A 23,127-nucleotide genomic window follows, 5' to 3' on the forward strand; every position below is an offset into this window, starting at 1 on the left:
GGGGTTCTTGAGAACATCAGACAACTCATTGCAGGTTTTTAACTTGCATGTGACTTCAGTCATTTGCATTTATTCAGGAGAGACCCAGGCACATTCAGCTTTGGAGGCAGCCTAATCAAGTGCTGTTAGCTTGATGAGTACCAATCTTCCTCAAGCACTTGTCTAATGAAGTACATTTTCTCTGCAGTAATTCTGTGATGTAATGGTGTGCTTATTGCAGTGCTTTTGTCCTTCATGGAAGGAAGTGCAGCGTGGTGTTCAGGCACTCAGCTACCTCTTTCACTCCTACATGAGGCTTCTCTGCTGCAGGGCATCCCCTGGCAGAGAGCAAGTGATACAGCAGGATGCAGCGGACCAGGAAGGTGTCTCCAAGGTCAGTCAATTCCCTCCTCTGGATTCTTCCCAAATTTGCAGAAAAAAACACAGTTCTGCATATTATTATTACTAAATGTTGCATAAAGAGATACCCATCTGCTATGCCCTCCAGGAGGAAATTCTACCTGCCAAATATAAATGCTAAAATTGTGGAGATCTTCAAAAGGCACTAAGAAGGAAAGCAGGATGCTCCCCTTCCTATGGCATCTCAGCAGACATAGCTTCACAGTTTCCATAGGATAGAAACAAGCCTCTCTTTTGCCTGAAGTTTGCTGAAATACTTTTGCAAACCATGGAGAGCTGAGATCCCTGATGCTGGATCTCCTGCTTGACCAGACCAGCCACTCCCAGCCCTTCTCAAAGAAGCACTTAGCACACTCTGCTCAGTGGCACAGGATCAGGGCCCCATTTTTCACCGAACCAAGTGTGCACCTTAATGCCAGGATAGAAAGTCAGTGTCCATCTTTTCTTTCTCCCCATGTTTTTGACCCCTAAATAACTGAATTGTGAGTATATTTGCAACAACTGCAAAAATGCATGCTGTAGGATTTTACTAGGGCACCCTCCTGGGGAGTAAGTGAAATCCTTAGCCCAAACGTATGAGAGAAGGTACCTGTGTCCAACTCTCATATGAAAAAGGAAAGGCTCTGGCCACTGTTGAAACTTCCACACTGCCATAATGTGAAGAGAATCAAAAGAAGAGTGCAAACTTACACAACTAAAAGCAAGGGATAGTGCGTCATGTCTGAAAACGTCGCTGGCTTTAGGATCTGCATTGGTAATTCTAGGCAAGAAAACAGCAAATGACAGTTTGTCTTTAGTGTAGGAAAACCAACATGATGACAGTATATATTTCTGGTGTTTTGGCGACTTATGAACAGGAACAACACAGCATTTCATCAGATGTGCTGGTAAATAACACCTTAGGAACACAGCTGTTGTCAATGAAAAGACCCTGTGATAGTAGCTGCGGTGACAAGAAATGTAAATTGAGAGAAAAGAGTGCACTGTTCAGTCATGCATCATTTTTACAGCATTCAATTAACATCTGGCAATAGCTATAATTTTCTTTTTTGGCAGCTGCATGAGTGACACAGCCAGAAATCAATACTTCAGGGCAGCAGAGGAGGGAGGAAAGAGGAGAGGAGGACGATAATTTCAGACCCCATTAAGTAAGTGTGATGTGTTGAGGGGAGAATGGGATCTTTTCCGCTGTAGTGGTGTGAAGACCGGTAGAGAAACATCTGCCTTAATCCTGATTTGTAAGGGACCTAAGTGGTACTCTAAAACAGCAGGTAACCCTGCTGATGGCTGCATGGTATGGCTGGTTCCAAACCAAAGTAAGTGGGAAATGCCCAAGGTCCCCACTGTATGGGGACTCTCACCACAGCTCCTTAACCTACTTGGGATGGCTTCCTATTGACAACTGAACACTTCCATATGAATGCCTTCCACATCAAGGAGCGCACATTTATATTTAAAAACCTTAACTACAATCCAGATTAGCAAAGGCCCAGCAATTAAATCGGTATTAGGAGCATTTTCAATAGATTAATGTACACATTAGCTGCTCGGTTTAAGTGGATTGCTTTGCAATCATTGTCTGACACTCCGCCTAATTAGTTATTCCATCTGAATGCTAATGGACTGCAAATTGGATCAATGGCCCAGGGACAGCCCAAAAGGCCATCGCTTGACTTTAAATACAAATAGGCACCACTTGCAGTCTTCCCAGGGCCCTTCAGCCCAAGGCCACGGAGACACAGGGAGGACATGCAAATAGCCCACTTGTATTTATTACATACATTTGCTTAAATGAGCAGAATCCAGTGTCAGTGATACCTGCAGGTAAGACACAGCATCAATCTGAGTTATTCACCATCAGCTGTCGATACCACTATGAGTCGGCTGATGGAGGGGACGGGTATCATCTTTTTGACAGTCTTCTGCCTGTGAGGCTTAGAAGTGTTATTTATGCACTCCTAATACCAGCGTGGCAAGCAGAACATTTGGGAGCCATTATTATCCTTTTCAAATGCCTTTCAGCCTTTGCTTCACACCTTTCTTTTAACACCTGGCAATGGCTGAAATTAGTAACCTGCCATCAGTCACACCTCCCCGCCTTCATTTTTTATGCCCTGTCTGAGAGGTGTGCTGCTTTTTGGCACGGGAAATGTCAAAATCCAAATGAGCCATTTAAATCCAGGTTCTGTGCTTGTTTTTAGAGTTACTGCCATACACACAAATTAGGGCTCTGGTGAGCAACTTCACAACGCTGAGATTTTCCATGTATTCTATCTGCTTACAACAAGAGCAAATGCTTATTAGGCTGTTCCAGGTGCTGCTATAGAGGCAGGCAGAAAATGACTACACTTTACCTATTTGCCACTAGGTTTTCTTTCTTTTTGTCCCCTTTGGCATACAGATACACGGGGAGCAATTACACAAATGGTGCAAGCAGTGTGCCGGGCACTGATATAAACTGTTTTTTCATTACTCCAGATGAAATCTCTTGGCTTTTGTTGAAAAGCTGGGTCTTTTTTGTTTTGTTTTGTTTTGTTTTTCCATCCCTATCAAATGATATGGCTTTCTCAAAGACTCCTGAATGACTCCGAGGGGCAACCAGGTTGATTCGCTGTGGTTCAATATTGTGCAGTAAAAGGCAATCCCAGCTGTTGCCAGCAAGCACATACACTATCCCACTTCATACCCATCTTAGATAATAAGCCACTTGAGCAATGGCAAATGCCATGAACAGTGGGAGCACCACACTGTGTCAATTCTCAGAGTGGATTTTCCTCTGCAAAGAAAAATTTCAACACCACCCAATCCTATCATTTTGCTTTTCTTTAGCTGCATTCTCATCTAATCCTCTCTCAGTAATAACTTCCTCATGAAGCACATCTAAGAGAGTGCTTTGCTAACTGTGAGAGTAAATTGAGAGCCAAAGTCATTTCTACTCCTGCCAGTCTGGGCAAGATGACTGTATCATTCCACAGCAATAGTAGTTAAAAAGAAAAATAAGATACAGGAAAAGTGCTACTTACTGTAATCGTCGATCTTGATTTCCATGTATTCTACTTTAGGCATTTGCCTGTCATTTACAGCCAGCTGCACGTTTTCATTTACCTCCAGATCAAACATTTCTGAAAGAAGAAGGATAAGATCACAAAAACTTCCAGTTTTGTTGGTGAAAATGCACGTTAACATTTTATAGCCAGCTTGATATCTGTAATGCAGGTTTCCTTATGGGAATGTGACTGTCTGTGTTGAGATGTGGCTATGAGCTCCAGATAGATGTCTGCATGCAAACCTAGGGGTCAAATGAAGAGGCCCTCAAGTCTGTGGCCATATATAACAAACAGGGAAAGGGAGGAGAACTTAGGAACCTTCAGGACAAGGCTGTGGTGCTACTCATGAGAAAGTCAACTGAAATGAAAACCATGGGGAGAGAGATCACACAAACATGCAACATCAGGTTTGGGAGCACTACCAGTTTGCAAGGTATGCTTCAGCAATTGTTTATTTTTCTTGTTTCTCTTATCCAAGAACTGTCTGGGATGGGGATAGAGGATTTCTTCCTTTAAGTCTCATAAAGGAATTAACCTTTATAGCTCACACCTGAGGACCACTTAGAAAAAGTGATCATCTTTAGCAACACAAAGAACAAGTCCTTAGTTGGTAAGGAAAGGGCCCATCCTAAGGGAATGTTTCCACGTGTGACAATGAGGATCCTGAGCCCCATGGGGAGGGATTCAAAGATGGAGAGATCCTGGCTTTGGATTTCAGTCCTGGGAAAATGCTGCAGTGCTTGGCCCCATGGGGTCAGGCTGGGTTTGTACCAGGGGGACTCAGAGCATCACTTCTGCATTGTGGACCAAGAGAGGGCTTTGCACCAAAATATGAGTTCAGCTGACTGTACCTTCCCTTTAGAGACACACCAATAAATAGATGTGTAACCCTAACTCCTCCAGTAATATTTAGCTGATAATCATGCTGTCATTGCCCACCTCTGTTGAAAAGGCAGGCATACCACAAACACATGACCCTCCCACATCTTTCAGCAAGACCCAATTGGTTCCAAGACTATTTACCCTGCTTCTGAAAAGCCTGTCTCGTCCCTATTGAAATCGCATTCCCTACGAAACTGCCAAAGCAACAGCCTATTACGTTTAGTTAAATATTAAGATTCTCATTTAATTATGGCACACACAAGTAGCTTTATCAGCAGAAAGGGGCCTGTCACGTAGGGGAATTTAGTCAAGCCATTTTATTTGTTCATATAATTGCATCCTCAGAAAGCCAAGAAGACTATGGAGGAAATAAAAAGATTGGCATATCTCCTAAAGGACTTTCTTTTCTGCTTTAGGACCACAGGGAGATGGAGTCTATGGAGTACAAATGGTCACCACTTAATTAAATGTAAGCACGCTGTAATATTCTGAGCGACTCACGATTATCAGATTATTGCAGAATACAGAGGCAAACTCCCTCTATAGGGTAATGCGCTCATATTAAATGAGCAAATTCAGTAACGTGGAACTGTCAGTTGCCCTTTTTTTCAGAAGGAGAAGAATGAGGGAAAAAGGGAAGCAGGGGAAATGCTAATTATATGCAGAAAATCACAAATTTCAGCAGGTGCCGTGTTCAGTTCACAACTAGATCAAGCTTTCTATGTAATATGCACTACTCATATGTACCCATCAAAATCAAACTGATTTTAGTATGTCTTGTGTTCCTTTTTCAAGACTTTCATTTTCTTTGTTGTTGTTCATTTTACGTAACATCCATCATTTTAATCTCCTAAATGTAATTTGTAAAAATATACAGGAGCCTGCAGTGCAGTTCAGGAGAACACTGTCCTGTATGTGCTGTTAGAGTCAACCATCTCCATGTCTACTGTAAAATGAAAGCGTTGTATTTAAGGGGAAAAAAAACAGAAAGTCCAAAATGGATGGAGAGCAGGAAGATGAAAAGCTTGTTTTGGAATGTCCCTCTATCTTAAAAGCAATCACTTGCATCCTCTAACAGAGAAAGAGGAAGAAAAAATTAACGGTGGACAAACGAATGACTTCTAAATGGCTCACAAGGCCAGGTAACGTGTCAGACATCAGCAAGGAGCTTGCATAGCTGCAAGACAGAGCTCTAAACTCCCACTGCTACTACCCTGTGCAAAGACTGAGATATGAGCAGCTACTGGTGCAGAGAGATTAAAACGTTTTCTGGCTGCTATTTGCTGTCTGCTGTGACTTAAAAAAAAACAAGCAGTTCTTGTATCTTTGTTGACCAGGACAACTACGCATGCCAACTTTCACTATTTATAGCAGAAGCAGTTTCTTGAGGGATAAAACCTGTTAAAATAATAATCCCTCTGCACTTGGCTGTGCCTGGGTGAATCTGGGTATAAAGGCACTCCAGGCTTTTACCTGGAAATTTCAGACCAGAGAGGAAACAGGTATAAAGAAACGAACTACCAGTGCTGGTTACCATGTAAGCAACATGGCAGCAGATAGACCAGGGCAGGATGCAGTGTGTGGTTTGAGCAGTAGAGATGTTGCTTCTCTACAGAGCAGTGGAGCAGCATATTGCTTTAACCTGACTTTTCCAGAATGCTGTTAAGTTTTGTAGGAGGTTGAAACCAGGTGAGCATCGTAGTCCTTTACAACACAGGTCGTTCTATGAGAAACCTGAACTGTGCATTTTTTGAGAAAGCCGATAACAAATGCGACATTTGCAAATCTCCATCCTCATAACCCCAAGAGCAATATTCTTAAACCAGCACTGTGTACAGAAGGATTTCAGAGACGCATCTATATCCATGGAAACCCAAATGGAGAATTTTAACTGTAGTCTGGGACATGGGAGAGCCCACAGCTGGAACTCAGGGTCTGGCTCCCTGAGAAGATTTGCCTTTAGGCAGTGCCCTCACTCCCTCCTTTCTTGAATTTACCAAAGAGCAGCTAGACCCCACCGTCCTGCCTGCCTACATTTCACTGCAGAAATGCAAGGCATAAATCCAGTCTTACTCTGTGCATCGGTTGTTCTGTGAACAGTCACCATCGGAACCCGGGGACCTTGAAAAGAAGAAGGAAACAAGGCGGTTAAATAGCTACCGATGCACGCACATACCAGCGTGAACCTGCTTTTGAATTCCATGGAGCTGCAGCCTCCTGAGGATTGCTTTCCATGCAAGAGTAATCTAAAAAGCAAATCATCCAGGTATTAGAAAGAATCTATGAATAAATGACAGTGCTGTAGGCTTGAGGACACGGGAGGTTTCAAAGCTTTTTCCCAATGGACGACTAAATGCATCTTTCCCTAATTTGTAAACATTATAATTAGCACAAACACAATTAAATCACTTGCTTTTAAAATTATTCTAATGAGACACAAACATCACGGCACAAAGCATTTATGTTTTATATGCCATGGATAACTGTTGCTGTTTTGTAAACATTTTTTTTTTTTTAAGAATTAAACACCAGATTTACATCTACACTGGAAAAAAAAAAACAAAAACAACCCACATACGCTGTCTGAAAATGCAGCATTTGGGTATAAAATCGCGGATTATAATTTCTAGGTAATGTACATGAGTGAAGAAAAGAACTCATTGCCATAGGATGTGACAGATTTTAGGATGCTGTAGGATGCTGTAGCACAGTGCTCTGGGTTCAGCTTCTAGCTCTGAAAGTCACCAAGGAGCTGACTGATAGGAAAATGAGATGGTCACTGGGATTGGGTTCATTCAGTAGCTGCCCAGCTTCTTACCCTCCTTTTTCTTTTCAAGTATCATGTGTCCATGGAACTTTGGTCTGACCCAGCACAGCCACTCTTTGCTTATGCCACACTTGCTTTCAGCTTTTCTAATGGGACTGACAGTACCGCTCTGGAAGAAAGAAGACCCTCAAAGACCCCAAAGTTAGGCCTTATCTCTTTTTCCTTTCCTTTCCCATTGAGATGCAGAAAAGCTGAGCTGTTCAGCCCTGTCTGTGTATGGACAGCAGAAATTAAAGCTGGCTATAAGAAGGCTCTTGGAGGAAATGTTAGAAATGCTGGTTCCTACTTTCTTGGGACTTTGACACTTTGATGTTCTGGGGAGCCCTGCAGTTGTGCTGGACTTTTTTTAATCAAAAGAGAAAGGCCCCTTTACACTTCAAAATTAAGAGTGTTCAAAATTAAGCCTCTCTGAGATTGATAAAATCGATACTCTTTGGGATTCAGAGCTCTTTAAGATGCCTTGAGTCCTTCAGCCTACAAACCATGATTGCTATTCATGTGCACCAGTCATCTGGGTACTTCTTGCCAACAGTCTGAGAATGCGTCCCCAGTTCTCTGTAAGTGGCAACAAAAGTGGGTTAACATGAGCCACCCACACTAGTTTGGTAAGTGGTATAAGTTGCTGACAGCAAGAAAGGCATCAGGGTGGTGTAAGGCCAATAGCTTTCCTAGTGCTGCCCAATAACTATATCCCATTGAGTGGAATATGGCTTCAGAAGCATTTAATGTAGACTTTATCTATACAGAAAAGAGACATATCAAATTTTATTTACTGTTAAGCTGACTGATGCAGCAGATCTGACATTGGTTTCCTAGCCACTGAGAAACGTCTTCTCTAGCAGTCAGATTCTTTTATATCTGCATGATCTTCTCAAAATGAAGCCAAGTCAGTATAAATCACAGAGAAAAATAGTGCTTTACTACTGAGATTTAGCTGAACTTACCTTTCTACTACTGATACACATTGACATGATAACCGTATTTACATAATTTACATATAAATCATCCCTGCTTTTTTACTGTATTCTCAGAACCCAGCCTGTTGGAAATGCAACCAACCTAACAAACAATTCATCGTGGGCATGATAAAATCATCAATGAAAATAAACAAATTCCTCCCAAATTATTTCAATCAGAGGTAGAACAGTCCTTTATTTAACAGAAAAATGCCTAAAAACAAGAAAGGGATACAGAGAGAAACGCAACACATATCATCATTTTATTTTCTAATATATTTTTTTCTTTTCCCGTGTTAGCACTGGGAAAACAATCAGAAACTAATAAAGAAAAAAGCCAATATGCAGTTTACCAAAGCCATGTATTACATATTGTGTTAAGTTATCTTTCACTACCTCACTATCATCTCCCCAAATAGATATTTTAAAGTGAAGTCTCCTACGAAGACACTCAGTTTGAGTCAATATCAAAGAAAACATCTTAAACTATGCATCGATATCCTTGAAAAAGTAGAATTCTGAGTTTCTCAATTTATCCTTTTCAACAAATGAGGAAAAGTGATAAAGACAGAAATGTACAGAATGCAGGACTGTGTGAAAGATCAGCCTCAGTACGAAATATTGCCAATGACATTCCAGTTAATCAATACATTTTGCTTGTGAATGCTTTGAAAGTCATTAAGAAATCACCCCCCTCCCTTTTGTTTTTCTCTTTAGGGACTGGTGTAAACTACCCATTTTAATGCCAGTTTTTCAAGTACAACATCCCAGTTACATGCTGCACTGTGTACACCAAAAGTCTTACAACACGTGCACACTGAGTGCATAACACCCAACAGCAAAAGAACCAAACTCCTGACATTAGAAAGTGTATACTCCTTACTGCCTTCCATACTTCATGTTTAAAAGCTATAATGGCATGACAGGCCCATTACACATGCCATCTGCTAAATGCCAGCCACTGTCATTTGCAGCTGTGCGAGTGAAACCTAATTTGCTCGCAGAGAGCTGACAGAAGTGGCACAAGGCCACCCTTGCCCCACCACTCCTCACTGCTCAGCCCTTCCAGATCTGGATGGGACCCTGAACCTGGCACATCCTGCTGCCTAATAATGCTGCACAAGGCTCTAGTTACAGGAATTTACAATATTTTCAACTAAAAATTTTGCTGTCTTGACTTTAAACTTCTTATTATCATTATCTATGCTAGAAAGAAATGTTACTATCATTATCTATGCTTGAAGTAAATTAAGCCATATCACTGTAATGACAAGGGCAAATATATTATCAAGGAGGTACTACTGCTTTCTGAAAGTGCACAGAAAGTCTGTGCCTCAGTAATTTGGCAAGAAAAAGCATTGCCTGTGGCTCGTCATCTATTTTTAAGTAGTTCTCACTATTATTTTCAAGAGAGTTCTGCTTGAACACTATCAGAAAGAAGCAGCTCTGTAGATATTTAGGTAGCCAGGTACAGACTTGCAGAAACTGAAAATCTTACAACTTTGAACAAAATATTCACCTGACGTTTGTTCTGCAATACTTTTAAGAGAATATTCCAAAGTATTTCTGATATTTTCATGGCCTATATAGCTACATCATCAAAACAAAGTAGTAATTATAAAAAGAACATTATGTAAAATTGAAAAAAAAATAATAAAAAAGAACAACAAAATTATTATAAGTGTTTAGAAAGAGGGAAAAAAAGATGAATTGTCTTATTCTCCTCATTCATATTCTCAAAGGCTTCAATGTGGAAGATAATTTCAGACCAGAAGCTAAATTCACAGTGTGTAAACAATGAAAATTCAAATGCTCTCTGCCAGCACCACCAGTGTATCTCTTAAGCACTGATGAATGATTTAAAAGAGCAGCTGCAAGCAATGGGAGCTGAGAGGGTCTGGCTCTGCACGAGTGAGATAATTGGCAACAGCCATCTCTGTGTACAGATTCCAGATCTCTTTATTTGCTAATCCATGAATTATTTATGTGTGCTGCATAAGTTCATATGTTGGGGTGATAATATCATCCTAATAAATAAAGACATGGGGAATTCATTGAGCCACTGCTTATAATTAAAATATTTTCCCATCTACAATATTTTCCAGCTTATGCTACAGACAGATGTTCGTGCTGTTTGCTTTGGCAACCTTATTGACACAAACATCAAACAGATTTGTGCTGCTATTCATCCTCCTCAAGGCATTTCATCTTTTAATCTAATCTTTACTTCCTCAAATGTAACGCGTCTTGTAAAATAATCAATACAGTCTTATTGTCAGGAAACATGCAGAATGGCACAAACTTCATGGAAGGTACCGCTTCCAGTGACAGATTTCATGCGTGCTTTGCGTACAGCAGAAATAAGGCTGGTTCTGCTGAGGTAGTTTCAGTTAGCTGTGTCTAAAGGGCAAGTGAGCAAGAGGTTAATTATACTGCACAAAATAGCTCTGATGAGTTTTTGAAAAGGTTTCTTGAGAATGCAAATGTGGTCAGGACCAGGGTCAGTTCCTTGGACTTTTGAGATGCCTACAGACAGGATGTGGGATAGACACCAACCCATCCAACCTGCTCCATTACACTGTCCCTCTTGTGACTGCTGGGACACAGAAAGATATAGGAATGAGAAAGCTCTCCATTGCTTCTTTGGGCAATAGCATGTTATAAAAATACTGATAAATGCCCTCAAAATATAGCTATATTTCCCTTGATGTAATTGCTGCTGGTACTTCAGTCTTCCAAGAGAGAAGCTACCCTTTAACTCAGGCTCTGTTGACTGTCACTCCAGTTAACACCTCTGTGGTTTTGTGCCCAAAAGCTGTTTTCTACTTATCACAAGTATTCCCTCTACAGTCATAACAGTCATGTCTCCCTAGTATTCTCATTCCATTGGATAAACTAGATTATTTTAGCTCCCTTTCGTAGTACAAATTCTCCTTTCCTCTTATCCTTTACTGTAAGAGCATTTCACTTTCAGTTCATCCTTCCTAAACACAAATAATCAGCACTCTGCTCCCTGCTGTAAAGGATATCTTAACCAGTCCACATACAGCAAAACTGCCAGGTACTTTGTCCTCTGGAAAAATTTTTGCTTGATCCATCCCAAAAGTTCATCTGTGGAAGAAGAGAAATAACATGTGAAGAGGAATACTGTCTGTACTACCTTGGACAGCCTCTGGATATTTCAGGCTGTGCACTCTATATCCTTGGAGGCTTCCAAGATCAAACTGGGTAATGCCCTGAGCATACAGTTCTGGCTTCTGTTCTAACACTGCTTTGAGCAGGAGATTGGGCCAGAATCTCCTCAGGTGCCTTCTAATCTGAATGTACCTATGATCTTGTGGTTCTGTGATTAACAAGTATACAAATGGCAGTGCAGTGGAGAGACTGTGAACCATGTCCTCACCACATCTCCCACAGCCGCATCCCTGACAGAGCAGTAGAAGGGCAGGAAGATCCCCACCGTCCCTGCCTGTCCTCCCAGCTGCTCTAACAGAGACAGTGATATATCCAAGGGAAAAGGGTATCTCCTCACAACTGCATCATGAGGGAAAATACATTCTTAGCGCTGCTTACAATCCACAAACCTCACTTCATATTTTATTTGCATATTTTTAATATTGTACAGTGTGATTCAGATCACCTTAATTTATCCTTTTTATGTATTTATTTTTCTTGCATATGTAATGGCATCCTAGGTAGTTAAGTAATAGTTAATAGTTCATCTTAACACTTTAGAAGAACACAAACAACATTGCTTCTCATTGTCCTGTTATTAAGCTGTTTTCCTTCCATGAGTTCTCAAGTTTATATATCCTCGATCGTACTGACTGCATTAATAAAGCCCTAAGAATGATGCAAACAGGAGACAAAAGCAGCAATAAACCCTACAGCTGGTCCAGCTGGCCAGTGAGGTGAAAGAAGCAGTTTTCCTTAGAGGAAGCTTCAAATCTTGCAGGATGGTAACATCTGTACAATCCACTACAGAGTAATGAGTTCAACCAGGGTCTCTCATATAGCTGGAAATGATGCATGTGCTCCCTGGTTTCAGCATGCAGGAGGCCACTGCCTGTTTTGTGAAGCTCCACTATTCCCAGCATTAGAGGAAGCCTCTTGTCATGGACATCCATCTCCTATGAGTGGAATTCAAATAAAATTGGTATTGTACAGAGTGACCAAACAACAGAAACCCTGGCTGTAAGCGGGTGTTTGATCGCCTGCTTCTGGGCAACATCAGACAGCTCACACTTACCAGCAGGAGTCAACATCTAAACAGGATCAAAGCGAAAAAGCAAGGAAGAAGTCATGCTTTGCAGAATGAAGTCATTTTAAAGGGCAAATGAGTTTCACTCCCCATTTTTTTTCCCCCATGCAATGGATATTACAGATATTGCCTGTTCATTTTTTGTTCATACATATTTCTTTTCACTTGCTCCCTGTCAGTGAGTACACAGCTTCAAAGATGTTTAGCAATGCAATATTATATCATATTTCCAGCCTATAGCAGCAGGGTTGGAACTAGATGATCTTAAAGGTCCTTTCCAACACAAACCATTCTATGATTCAACTCATAAATGAATGGTCTACTAAGAGGAAGATGTAAGATGATCCAGAAAAGATACCATTTAAATTAACCTCAAACTAATATCTAGGTTGTTAAGAGCCAGCAGAAAAGAAGTTCTTTAAATTCTAAACTGTTAATAGTACCCTCTCTTTTCCCACACTAAAACCTCTTGCTCCTGTATGTGTAGAAGGGAATTTTCATGCCAGCCTACTGTGTTAATACCGTTCAAGCATGCAAGAGAGGGAGAGAATCCCCTGCTGTGTCTCACCCCTGGGACTCCTGACCCCTGCCCCACACACAAAGGCACTGAGACACCAGAGCCAACCTTAGCAGCTAAGTGAGAAAGGGAGTCAAGTGAATGCAAATGAGAATTATATAGTAATTATAATATAAATAGGGCCCGCAGATTAAGTCAGTGCATGCTTTCAAACAGCAGAAACTAATTTAGGCTTCATAACCCTCAGGAAAAGTTCCAAGAGGTCACATTTTGCCTTGAAGCACTAATTACAACCTCCTGCTACTGGGTATACAAAAAGTCAAGCATCACTGTAATCATCGCTGCATGAGAAACCACTCTGGTCACAGCAGATAACAGTCACCCAGTGACATACTATGTGAGTAGCAGCTTGGATTGCCTCACAGGCATGGCCAATGTGCTCACTGAATGATCGTTGGGTGGGAAACCCACACTTGGGTCATACCCAGAAAAGCATAACTATATTCTGCTCCTCCTAACAGCACATCTACCATGGGCTCTCCACCCCTAACCAAACACTCCAGAGCAAGCCAACCACATCTCAACCAATCCAGAAAATCAGCCACTCCATGACATGCAGGTAAGGCTATTCCAGCATTTCCCACCCACAATGCTTGTGCAGCCATCTAACAAAACAGCGTAACAGTTTCTAGAGGTGATCCCAGCATAAAAATAAATATACATATATCAACTGAATTAATATGAAGTTTTCATTCACTTCAGTCTGTGGACCCAGCTTGCAATGCACCTGCTTGTGGCACAGGTGGGAAAAGCCCCAAACATGGATAGAGGATGGAGAGGCCTCTTTCAGGAGTAGCACTGATTTTCTCTTCCAGACTTGGAGAACATAAAGTGTTATGGTCCTCTATGATTTACTGATAAAAATTACTACAAGGCACTTATAAAGGGTCACTGCATTTCACAGCAAGACAAGTTGGGGCACAGAGAGGCACGATCAGTCAGGGATGCAGGTGGGAGCCACCTCCCTCACAGCCTGGGAGTTATTGCTTCTAAAATTGGCTGTCAGAAGATGGCTGTGCTGAAGTGTGCTGGCAGCTGGTTCACGCTCCATTAGTAAAATCTGAGTATCAACCTTTCGTATTTGTTTAAACCGAATGTGCTTCTCTATCCATAGGCTCTTGACTCAGTTAATAAAAGTCCTGTCTCAGCATTAGTAGTTATTTCAGCATCTAATTAAGTCTCTTTAGACTGCCTCAATGACATCGGTTATTACAATTCTTGCCAAAGGTCACTTGAAATGCCAAGTGCTGTCCTCCTTAGCAGGATCAACGGCACCTAGAAAGCTTTTACTTGAATTTCAGCAAACAGTGCTTCAGAGATGCTTTATCAATACCATGATGAGCAGTTTTATGACATTGTTGGTTGACAGTCAACCCACATACTTCACAGATTTTGCCAAGCAGCAGGCTAAGCTTAAAGGGGCAATGAATGGAGGCATTTCCGCTCTGCACATTTATTGTTGGTTATCTGGGGAGGTCAAATAGGAGCTTTGTCTCCTTCTCTCTAAAGAAGAAATTACTGAATACTATACTTGCCTCCAAAGGCACTGAGTGATGAGGTGGCAAAGAAGGCTGCTCTTGTTGCAGACCCATCCTGCATTGTGTGAAGGGGTTTCTCCGTGCTATGTGGCATCCTCAGCCATTGCTGTGGGATTTAAGAGCAGTCAGCACCTGGGAGAGTTGGGCCCCTGGTAATTAAGGCCTGTGATGTAATTACAGACCAGTTACTGAACTGTCGTTGAGATGAAACTGCATAGTGCTATGAACTAAATGTGAAACCGTGCAACCAAATCTTGTTAACTCTTCATTCAAGTGTAATTAAATAAACATTATTGATGAGAGCACGATAGGTCAGATTTCTATGTAACATGCAAGGTCACACTTTAGCAACATGGCTTGTTTTTGTAAACAAAACACTGCTTTATGAACTTGCCTTGTGGAATGGTAGACTTTCTGTACTGATGTATGGTTCTCTTGTCATCTGTTTGACCATAATTACTATAAAATATCCTCACCTCCTGTTTTTCCACTGAATTCAAGTGATGGTGGGTCTGGCCCATATAGCACAGGTTAAAAGGTCTGATTAAATGAAGGAATTGAGAAAGATGCAGAAAAAGGCTCATTATCCTCCTGCCTGAAGGCATGAGCCAACCTCTTATTGTGGGAACTGGGCAGATATGTCCCTGATGAGTATGTTATTGCAAAAATCCTGCAGAGAGTAATTACGTATCTTCCACTGATGGACAATGGCTGTGGAGCTAGACTTACTTCTCATCTGTTCCAGTAGCCAACGGTGCTTTTCCTTGGAGTGCTGCCTTCCAACATCAGAAAGGAAATGAGGGTTGTGACACTTGACTTGAGATGCATCCATAAGCAAACCACTAAATTCTTGCTGCACCTCTGCTCCCCATTTGGTAAAAGCAAGTGCAGATGGCATTTCTATATTAGCCTCCAAGATGCAGGAAAGAAGACAATTCAATTCTCAGGAAACAGTTGAAGGAGCTGAGAATCTGACAGCTACACATTGCCTCTGTAACATACTTGCAGCACTCATTTTCAAAACTCCTAGCTGCACAGACAAACAACGAGCTAGACACACAAGAGTATGGACAATTTCACTCAGATTATTGCTAAATTGGTCGTATTACTTCTTCAGTAGTATGAATCACTCTCTCGAAGGAGATCCTTTAATTGCAACATCTTCCTATTCTGCTCTTTTGTCCTCTGTCTTCTTTGTGTACAGGACTGAACAAGGATGTTATCTGGAAGAACCGATGAGTTATAAATCCCATTTTATGTATGATACAGCATACAGGCGTCTTTCAGCACTGTAGGACAAGAAGTGTGGTTTCAGTACTACTGGTGCTGTGGCTGCTAGCTCAAAGGACGTACCTGGAAAAAGCAAACCTATCCTCTGATAAATCCCTTTCCCATTGGTCTTCTGGGCATGTTATCAAACATAGCTCAGGTACAACATATCATTTTGGTCTACAGTTGCAAATCTGCCTGCTCAGAAAGGTAGAAATACTTCTACCCATGATCCTTGATCTACAGCATTTAAGCCACACTACTGATACTGCTGGAGAAGGCCTTCAATGTAGGTGGTTAATATTAGAACATTATTTAGGAGAGCCTATCTTCCTTTGTTCAAAGAGAGAGACATCTCCAGCACCAGCTGACCTGCACAACACTGGCAGCAGAGACTACCAGGCAAACACAGGTTCCAGCAGAGATAATCTTCAAAGAGCTTGACAGACTACAGCAATGCAGAAGTGTCTGGAATCAGAACACTTATATTATTTCTGGAAAAACAGAAGGGTCATGTCACCTGTAGGAAGAAAATAGTGTTCTCTGTTCTTAGATACCTGTTACCTATTCTTTTTTTTCCCCTTAATTTGTCAATAAAAAGATAATACACAGCACAGTGGCAAAGGCACCTGTGCATCACCAGAACATGAAGCAATAGTTTCCCCTAAGTCCTTATTATAGTCCTCTCCCTTCTGCATAACTACTAATTTTCTTTGTGTCACACCTAAAAATGATTATTCCCTTCCTGAAAATGCATGATTAGGGAGAACTTTAATTAGCAGGTATTCCATGAACAACACACACCCCTTTCATTTTCATCACATATTAAATGGCATTAATTGCAGTAATGTATGCATGTGCCAGAGGTCTTCCTCACCATTCCTTTTGTTTCAAAGCTAGCAGGCATTAACCCTTAATCAGGAACCTCATGACGCTCTAATTACAGTGAGGATCCAGCTGCCTGCATGCAATAGCAGGGACTTGAACTCCAAGATCCAGAAAAACCATTGTTAGTTCTGTGAGTTGAAGTTAAAATCTCAATGGCTTCAGACTGTTTAGAAGAGTGAACACACTGGAACCAAAACTGCTCCACGGAGTGTTACATCCTGTAACAAAAGTGGCTGCACATCTCTTCTTCCCCCAGGAATGCAGCATTAACACTGAAGCTTTAATAGTGGTGGGGAGTGAGGGAAGGAGACACTGAAGACGAGGAGCACCAATTTAAAATGGAAACACTAAAACAATGCAGAGCTGACTACAGCTCTTGGTAAAGCTTCATTCTTGCAAAGGAGAAGGGGTTATCACCAAAAAAGCGGGCTTCAATGCATTACTGGCTCAGTGTCATTCAGCTTTGCACTTTATATGCCCAAACCCCATCAAATAAACAGGAATACATTGCTTGCCACAGCCAAAACTTGCAAATTCTTACCTTTTTCTCTACATAATTGAATTTCACACCATATTCCAGATGAGAAAACCCCATCCTCAATAAAATTTAAGTACAAAGTTTCAAAACTCTTCCATCCAGATTTTTCTCCTGTTTATCTCAGAGTCTCATTGGCAGAGGCTGTGCGAGATCATAACAGGAGAGAGGACAAACCCATATTTTATGATGAAAAGGACAGTAGGAGTGACCTTGCTCCAGCACATATTGCTTTTCTGACAGTGTCTAGAGGAGATAATCTAAGAGCAGTCTGCAAAGCATCATGTTTCCTTTGGTCCTGCTACCGTAATTCAATTATGAGCATATAAAATCAGATGAAAAACAAGGTAACTAGCCTTCTGGGACTGAGTGATTGCAATAAGGGTTGCCTACTGACAGTAAGCATTACACTGTTTTCCTGGAAGAGAGGTTACCTTTCATTATGGCATACTTCTCCCACTTCAGTCTGTGCCAGGTAGCACTGCTGGACAGCAAAAATAAGAAAATTATATGCTGCACCCAAGGTACTGAAACAGTGAGTAGAATTTCTGACCTTGGGATCACATTAGCAGTGCCAGACCTTTCTTTCAAAATAAGCCTTTGCTTATTTTGACTTTGAATATCTGTTTTCCCTTTCCAGTGCCCTTCATTTAAACATCATAAAATACTTTATAAACATGTTGATCAATCAAATCTCACAAAACTTACCATCAATTTTAAAGAGTTCAATGTGAGCCAGAGTTGTGTCTGCATCTCTAAATGCCTTGAAGTTTTTAACTAAAGATCACAAAGTGAGTTATTAAAGCAAGACAGAGTGAAACTGTTGTATGAAGGAGGTTAAGACTTTTAATCAGCCCAGGAATTGGTTTCAAAACAGGGAAAACTTCATATAAATATTTACCCATGAAATCTCCACTTAGACAAATGAGAAAATTTGATTTCCTGGTCAGAATGAAAATATGGGATAGTTGTTTTTGATAAGTCTGCTTTTCAGACAAAAGCGATGATTTCCCTCATCAGACTCGCTGCAATATGATGGAAAGCACAGCAATGATAGCAGGGTAACAAGTTCCCAGGCTGCAGCAATTGACAACAAGCCCAGGTGCAGCTGCCATGGACATAGAAACTTACCCTTAGAAGGCCTCAAGTAGGTGGAGATCTCCAGCAAGATACCCTTGCCTACACTGCCAACCGTTCAATGCGGTCTAGGAAGGGGTGGATCCTGGCTCCACTCCTTCTGGTCACTCAGGTGCATTGCATGCAGCTGAGCTCCCTTGGGTTGGCCCTGCCTTCCCACCAGGTGCTCAATCACTGCTTCAGGCCATGACGTAGTGTTTCCACTACACCCACATGAGCTACAATGGGAACCAAGAGTGGTTAACTTTGTTGTAGATGTATATACAGCAGCTACCTGATACTGAACTGATCCTGCATGAAATGTGCCAAGAAGAAGCACTCCTGTAAAATGCTTGAAAGTAAAAACTTGACAAAACTCCCACTTCCAGTTATGTAAGGAAGTAATGACTCCACCAAATTTAATGGATTGGTACTTCTATAAAATTGCTGAAAACAGAAGTTTTCAGGATCTGTTTTCTCATATAAGCATATTTTGCAAAGTTATCTGAACGGAGGCATTAACAGTAGCCCCACAGTACAAACTATGTGGTATTGGCATTGCACTGAGAGTAGAGTTTGACAATTTAGCCTCACATAGTTAACATTCAGATGAAATACATTCAGTAGATGTAAACAGATCTAACTCTAATAAACTGATAATGGAGGTTCTGTTTGCAGCAGCTGAGGATCCGGCCCACAGTTCATTATAGAAAAACATTATCTTGTGTTTACCTGGATTAATGTACATACTAATAAAGCTCATTAATGCCTTTAGGTATCACTACATGGCTTTTGTAAATGAGATATAACGAAATACGAACACATCCCCTTGCAACAGTTGATGAGACCCTTTAGAAACTTAATGCTGTTATTCACAGGTGCTTCTAATTACAGCAAAACAATTATTTTGGTGAAAGGAAATGGACACTGTTTCCAGGATCTACTGGCAATTTTCCTGAAATAAAAACAAGAAGAAAAATATACATGTCTTTTGTTGTCAAGAGATAAACTTCATAAACATACTAACATTCACTGCAGCACTGAATATTTAGTGGGAAATGGCAAGTCTCTACATATAGCTTCCATGCCTATAGATTCACAGATCTGCAGGTGGTCCATTAGGTTAATTAAACCATTGTACCAACAATGCTACTTCATTACACTGTATCACCAAGTACTTTTCAGTCTACGTATAAACGTCTCACAAAATACAGTCCATCTATATTTTTTGTTGTTAAGCACATTTTAGAGTTAACATGTCAGGAACTCAGTCGTCCATGGTTGATCCCATCTCACTGGTTTCTCTCTCACAAATTTTCTAATGTTTTATCTCCTCTTGTCTTATTTTAACTTAAGGATGCTTGGACTGGCTGAAAGGACTTACCTCTGACTTCAGTAGGAAGATGTACATAGAAACAGGTTTCACACATCTGCCTTACCATTTAAAAACAACAGTAAAATAAAACACATAAAATAAAAAAAATATTAAGAGTAAAACTTCAAAAGTAAAGTCATCCAGGTACTCAGGGTCAGTCTTTCAAAACTACCCACAGGTCCATCTGAAGATATCCATGTCTTAATCCTATCCCTAGGCATAACAACCACAAAACCAATTCCCACGTACCTTCACACGTCAATAGGAAGTATTCCAGGTTGTGACTGAATGATGCACTGAAATAGGTACAGTTTTCAATCAGATCACAAGACAGACACTGCCTGTTGAATTTCTCATTTGTGCTCGCACTGAAAAAAAAAAAGTTAATATAATTCTGTGAAGGTCACTGAGCAAATGTTATCTGGAAGCAACATTATTTGAATCTCACTTTACTACAGAACAAGAACATAAATATAATGTGCCCAACATTAGCAAGAGACAAAGTATTTCCATTTGGCTGAGTTTAAATAGCAGTAATGGCTTTTTTTCTTTTTCTTTTTGCTTGAATGGACAGTATATAAACGGATACCGATGTCTATCTTTGCAAGGTCAGGTGGGTATGCAGGATCATAGTTGCAATTCCACAAGAGGAAGCTATAATTTAGTCAATGAAAGCATGAAAAAACAAAAAAAGGAGTAGTGTTTTTACACCAATTCATTTTATAGCAGGCAATAAAGACCTGGAACTGCCTTCTTGAAGTTTCTTACTGGTTGCCTCACTGGTTTGATTTGCTAGCAGCTGCCTCTGGGGCTGAAAGTATTTTCGGGAATTTAAATAGTTGCTGTTATAATGTCCAAGTGGAAAGAAAAACATTGCTTTATGGAGTCTGTTTTTGATGAAGGTAATGTGGCCTGTCCATATTCTATGAAAGACTTTGTTACTGTCAGTATGAAGAAGGAATTATAGATCATTAGCAAATATTATTAAATACAGCTTTGCACTGCTATGTCATTTTGCAGCCTCACAACACTTCTTTCCAGTATTTTCCTGTGAGGCAGGTGACTGATTTTACTGCCTTTTCAAGGTAGAAAGAGGTGAAGCTGACAACTTGTTTAGGGCCACTGAAGATTCAACTGAGATGCTCTGGGGATCTTGTTTAGGCTGAGATCATGTTTCTGGCTTTCAAATCATTCTGCTTGCAATCTATTAAATCAGATCCAAAAAAGGAAGCAAAAAACCTCCAACAAAATCAGACTGTCATTTGATACAAGTTGCCTTATCTCCAGTGGACCTTGGTTAATGAACATAGGCCCATGATGCCTCCGAACTGACTCCTTTGGACAAGGACAAGAGAGAATCAAACTACCCAGCAGAGAAAATCAAATCCTTTAAGTAAGGCCAGTGTCAGTGGGTAATAAATGTAAGGTTGAGGATGTTCAAATTTTGTGCATCTCTTTCCCTCTTTCCTCATTACCAGTGTGGGAAATGAGGTTAGGAAGGTTTCTTGAGCAGTAGCACCTGGACTCAGTTGACTTCCTATTGCATCTTTCATTAGAAATTAACAGTTGATATGGCCTTTTTATTTTTTTTTTCCTTTACCTTTTTTCTTTAAGAAAATGAACACTAAGCTGAACTACTCCCAAAAAAGTGTGGAGTGCAGTAAACAGGCATAGAGGTTACAGAAGGAAAACATGATTGAATTGAATTGCAGATAATACGGTTTTCTCCAGTCTCTTTCCCATTGAGGAAAAAGAAGTATGAAAACATGTCAGAAAGGACAAATGTACTGAGAGTCCCTTATCAAACAATGCCATCATCAGTCCTGCCCTTCATTACAAACATTGAGAAGAAAATTAAAAGGAAATAATGATTCCCAAGTAGTTGTAATCTGAATTTGATTTTCCTCTCTTTTATTATCTATTCCTGCAATACTTCTTGATAGCTATACTACCTATAGCTGGCCATAAACTAACCTCTGCTCATTGTACTGGTATTTGAGGACACTAAAGTCATCTAGAATTGCAAAAAAAAACCCAAAACGAAACAAAAAGAACTCACAAACATCTGTATAAACATAGCATTTTGCTTTTTCTTTTCAATTTCCTGAACAGGTGAGGTGTGCTATTAAACTCTAATGAAAACTGCAGTCTGGAAGAATAGAAACGGTTCCTATTTGTGGTTTGTGTCATTCTGGATTCTTTCAAGCGTTAAGCAGTTCTGTTGGAAAGTTTTACGACAGGTTATCAATCTTCAGACTAATCTTAAATTTTCAAGAAAATGAGAAAATTGCTAAATTTCAGCCATTTCCAGATGTCTGTCATTCTGTTCACCACCATTACGCTGCTCTGTTCCAGTGATACGCTGCAAGGTGCTGCAATGCCGCTAAAGACAATCAGATAAGTGACTCATGCTCTGTATGTGAAGTTAACAAACTACAGACCTGTATAAATGCCGCCTTCTTGGCAAATCTTCCGTGCTCAGGAAATAACTTTAAAGCCAAAACAACAAAAAGACATTTGAATTAGTAGGAGTGTTTACAAGTATCATACATAACATCTTCATTCACAGAGTCATTTGGTCATGCAAAGGCAAAATGTAGGTCACAGACTGTTGATGACGGTGAATCAAAAAAGTATCAAGTGATAAAGGTAACAGCCTTTCCATTTTCTCATCAAAGTCTACAGTGCAAAATTACCTTTGAGCAAGTTTTCTTACTCTCTGGAACCAGTTTTTACTCTGTTTTTATTCTTTTCCCAGTGAGCTAACCAGAATCTGATGCAAAATGCACAGGAGGATAGGACATTCAGCCCTGCTGATCTTTTCCCAATAAGCTGCATTTGCTTCAATGTATATTTTGATTGCAAAATTTGCACATGGTATTTTCCACTTGAGTAGACTGTGAAAAAACAGGTAAGAGCTTTGCCGCGAGTTTGTTACTCTGCTTTACCAAGTCATAATGACCATTTTTTCATATTGGAGTTACTAGTAGTTGAGGGTATCCAACACCTTGAAGGAGCCTTATGCTGTGTTCTTAACGATCATTCAAAGTTCATCATATTACAGAGCCATTATTCAGATGTCTCAATGACCTTATGAAACCAAAAAGTCAATCTTCTATCTAACTAAGGCTCTTCATGCAAATGATTCTATGTGGCATTTTGAGTCCAAAAAAAATTTGAAATATTTTCTTTCTGTATAATAAATAACACAGAATTTATTTTACAAGCATAAATGACAAGGTATTTTTTGGGGTGTGTGTGTGTGTGTGCGTGTGTGTGTGTGTGTGTGTGTGTATTCTAACCAAACACTGTTCCTATAATGCACAGATATATCTGAAGGTCAATAAAGGACTCTCTCTAAAATTGGGTAGGTCAATGAAAATACTCCTCCTTCTTTCAGAGCTTAACACCTGAAGTTGCTGTAGGACAAACCACCCCTCTATAGAAAATTATCCTG

The 23,127-nt window shown here is 40.4% G+C and overlaps 1 protein-coding gene across 5 annotated transcripts in view; it reads right to left on the reverse strand.

The window, feature by feature from the left end:
- The window catches only part of DPP6 (dipeptidyl peptidase like 6), a 447,472-nt gene that overhangs the window by 9,697 nt on the left and 414,648 nt on the right, over positions 1-23,127 (reverse strand). For all 5 annotated transcript variants that reach the window (XM_072328927.1, XM_072328926.1, XM_072328923.1 and 2 more), the window contains exons 15-19: positions 22,112-22,159; positions 19,920-20,038; positions 6,402-6,449; positions 3,423-3,521; positions 1,090-1,159 (exon numbers count right to left, since the gene is read on the reverse strand). In XM_072328927.1, coding sequence (XP_072185028.1) covers positions 1,090-1,159; positions 3,423-3,521; positions 6,402-6,449; positions 19,920-20,038; positions 22,112-22,159 — 384 coding nt within the window. The remainder of the gene's footprint in view (positions 1-1,089; positions 1,160-3,422; positions 3,522-6,401; positions 6,450-19,919; positions 20,039-22,111; positions 22,160-23,127) is intronic.

The sequence above is a fragment of the Excalfactoria chinensis genome, chromosome 2, assembly GCF_039878825.1.
Source record: "Excalfactoria chinensis isolate bCotChi1 chromosome 2, bCotChi1.hap2, whole genome shotgun sequence".
NCBI classification, from domain to species: Eukaryota; Metazoa; Chordata; class Aves; order Galliformes; family Phasianidae; genus Excalfactoria; species Excalfactoria chinensis.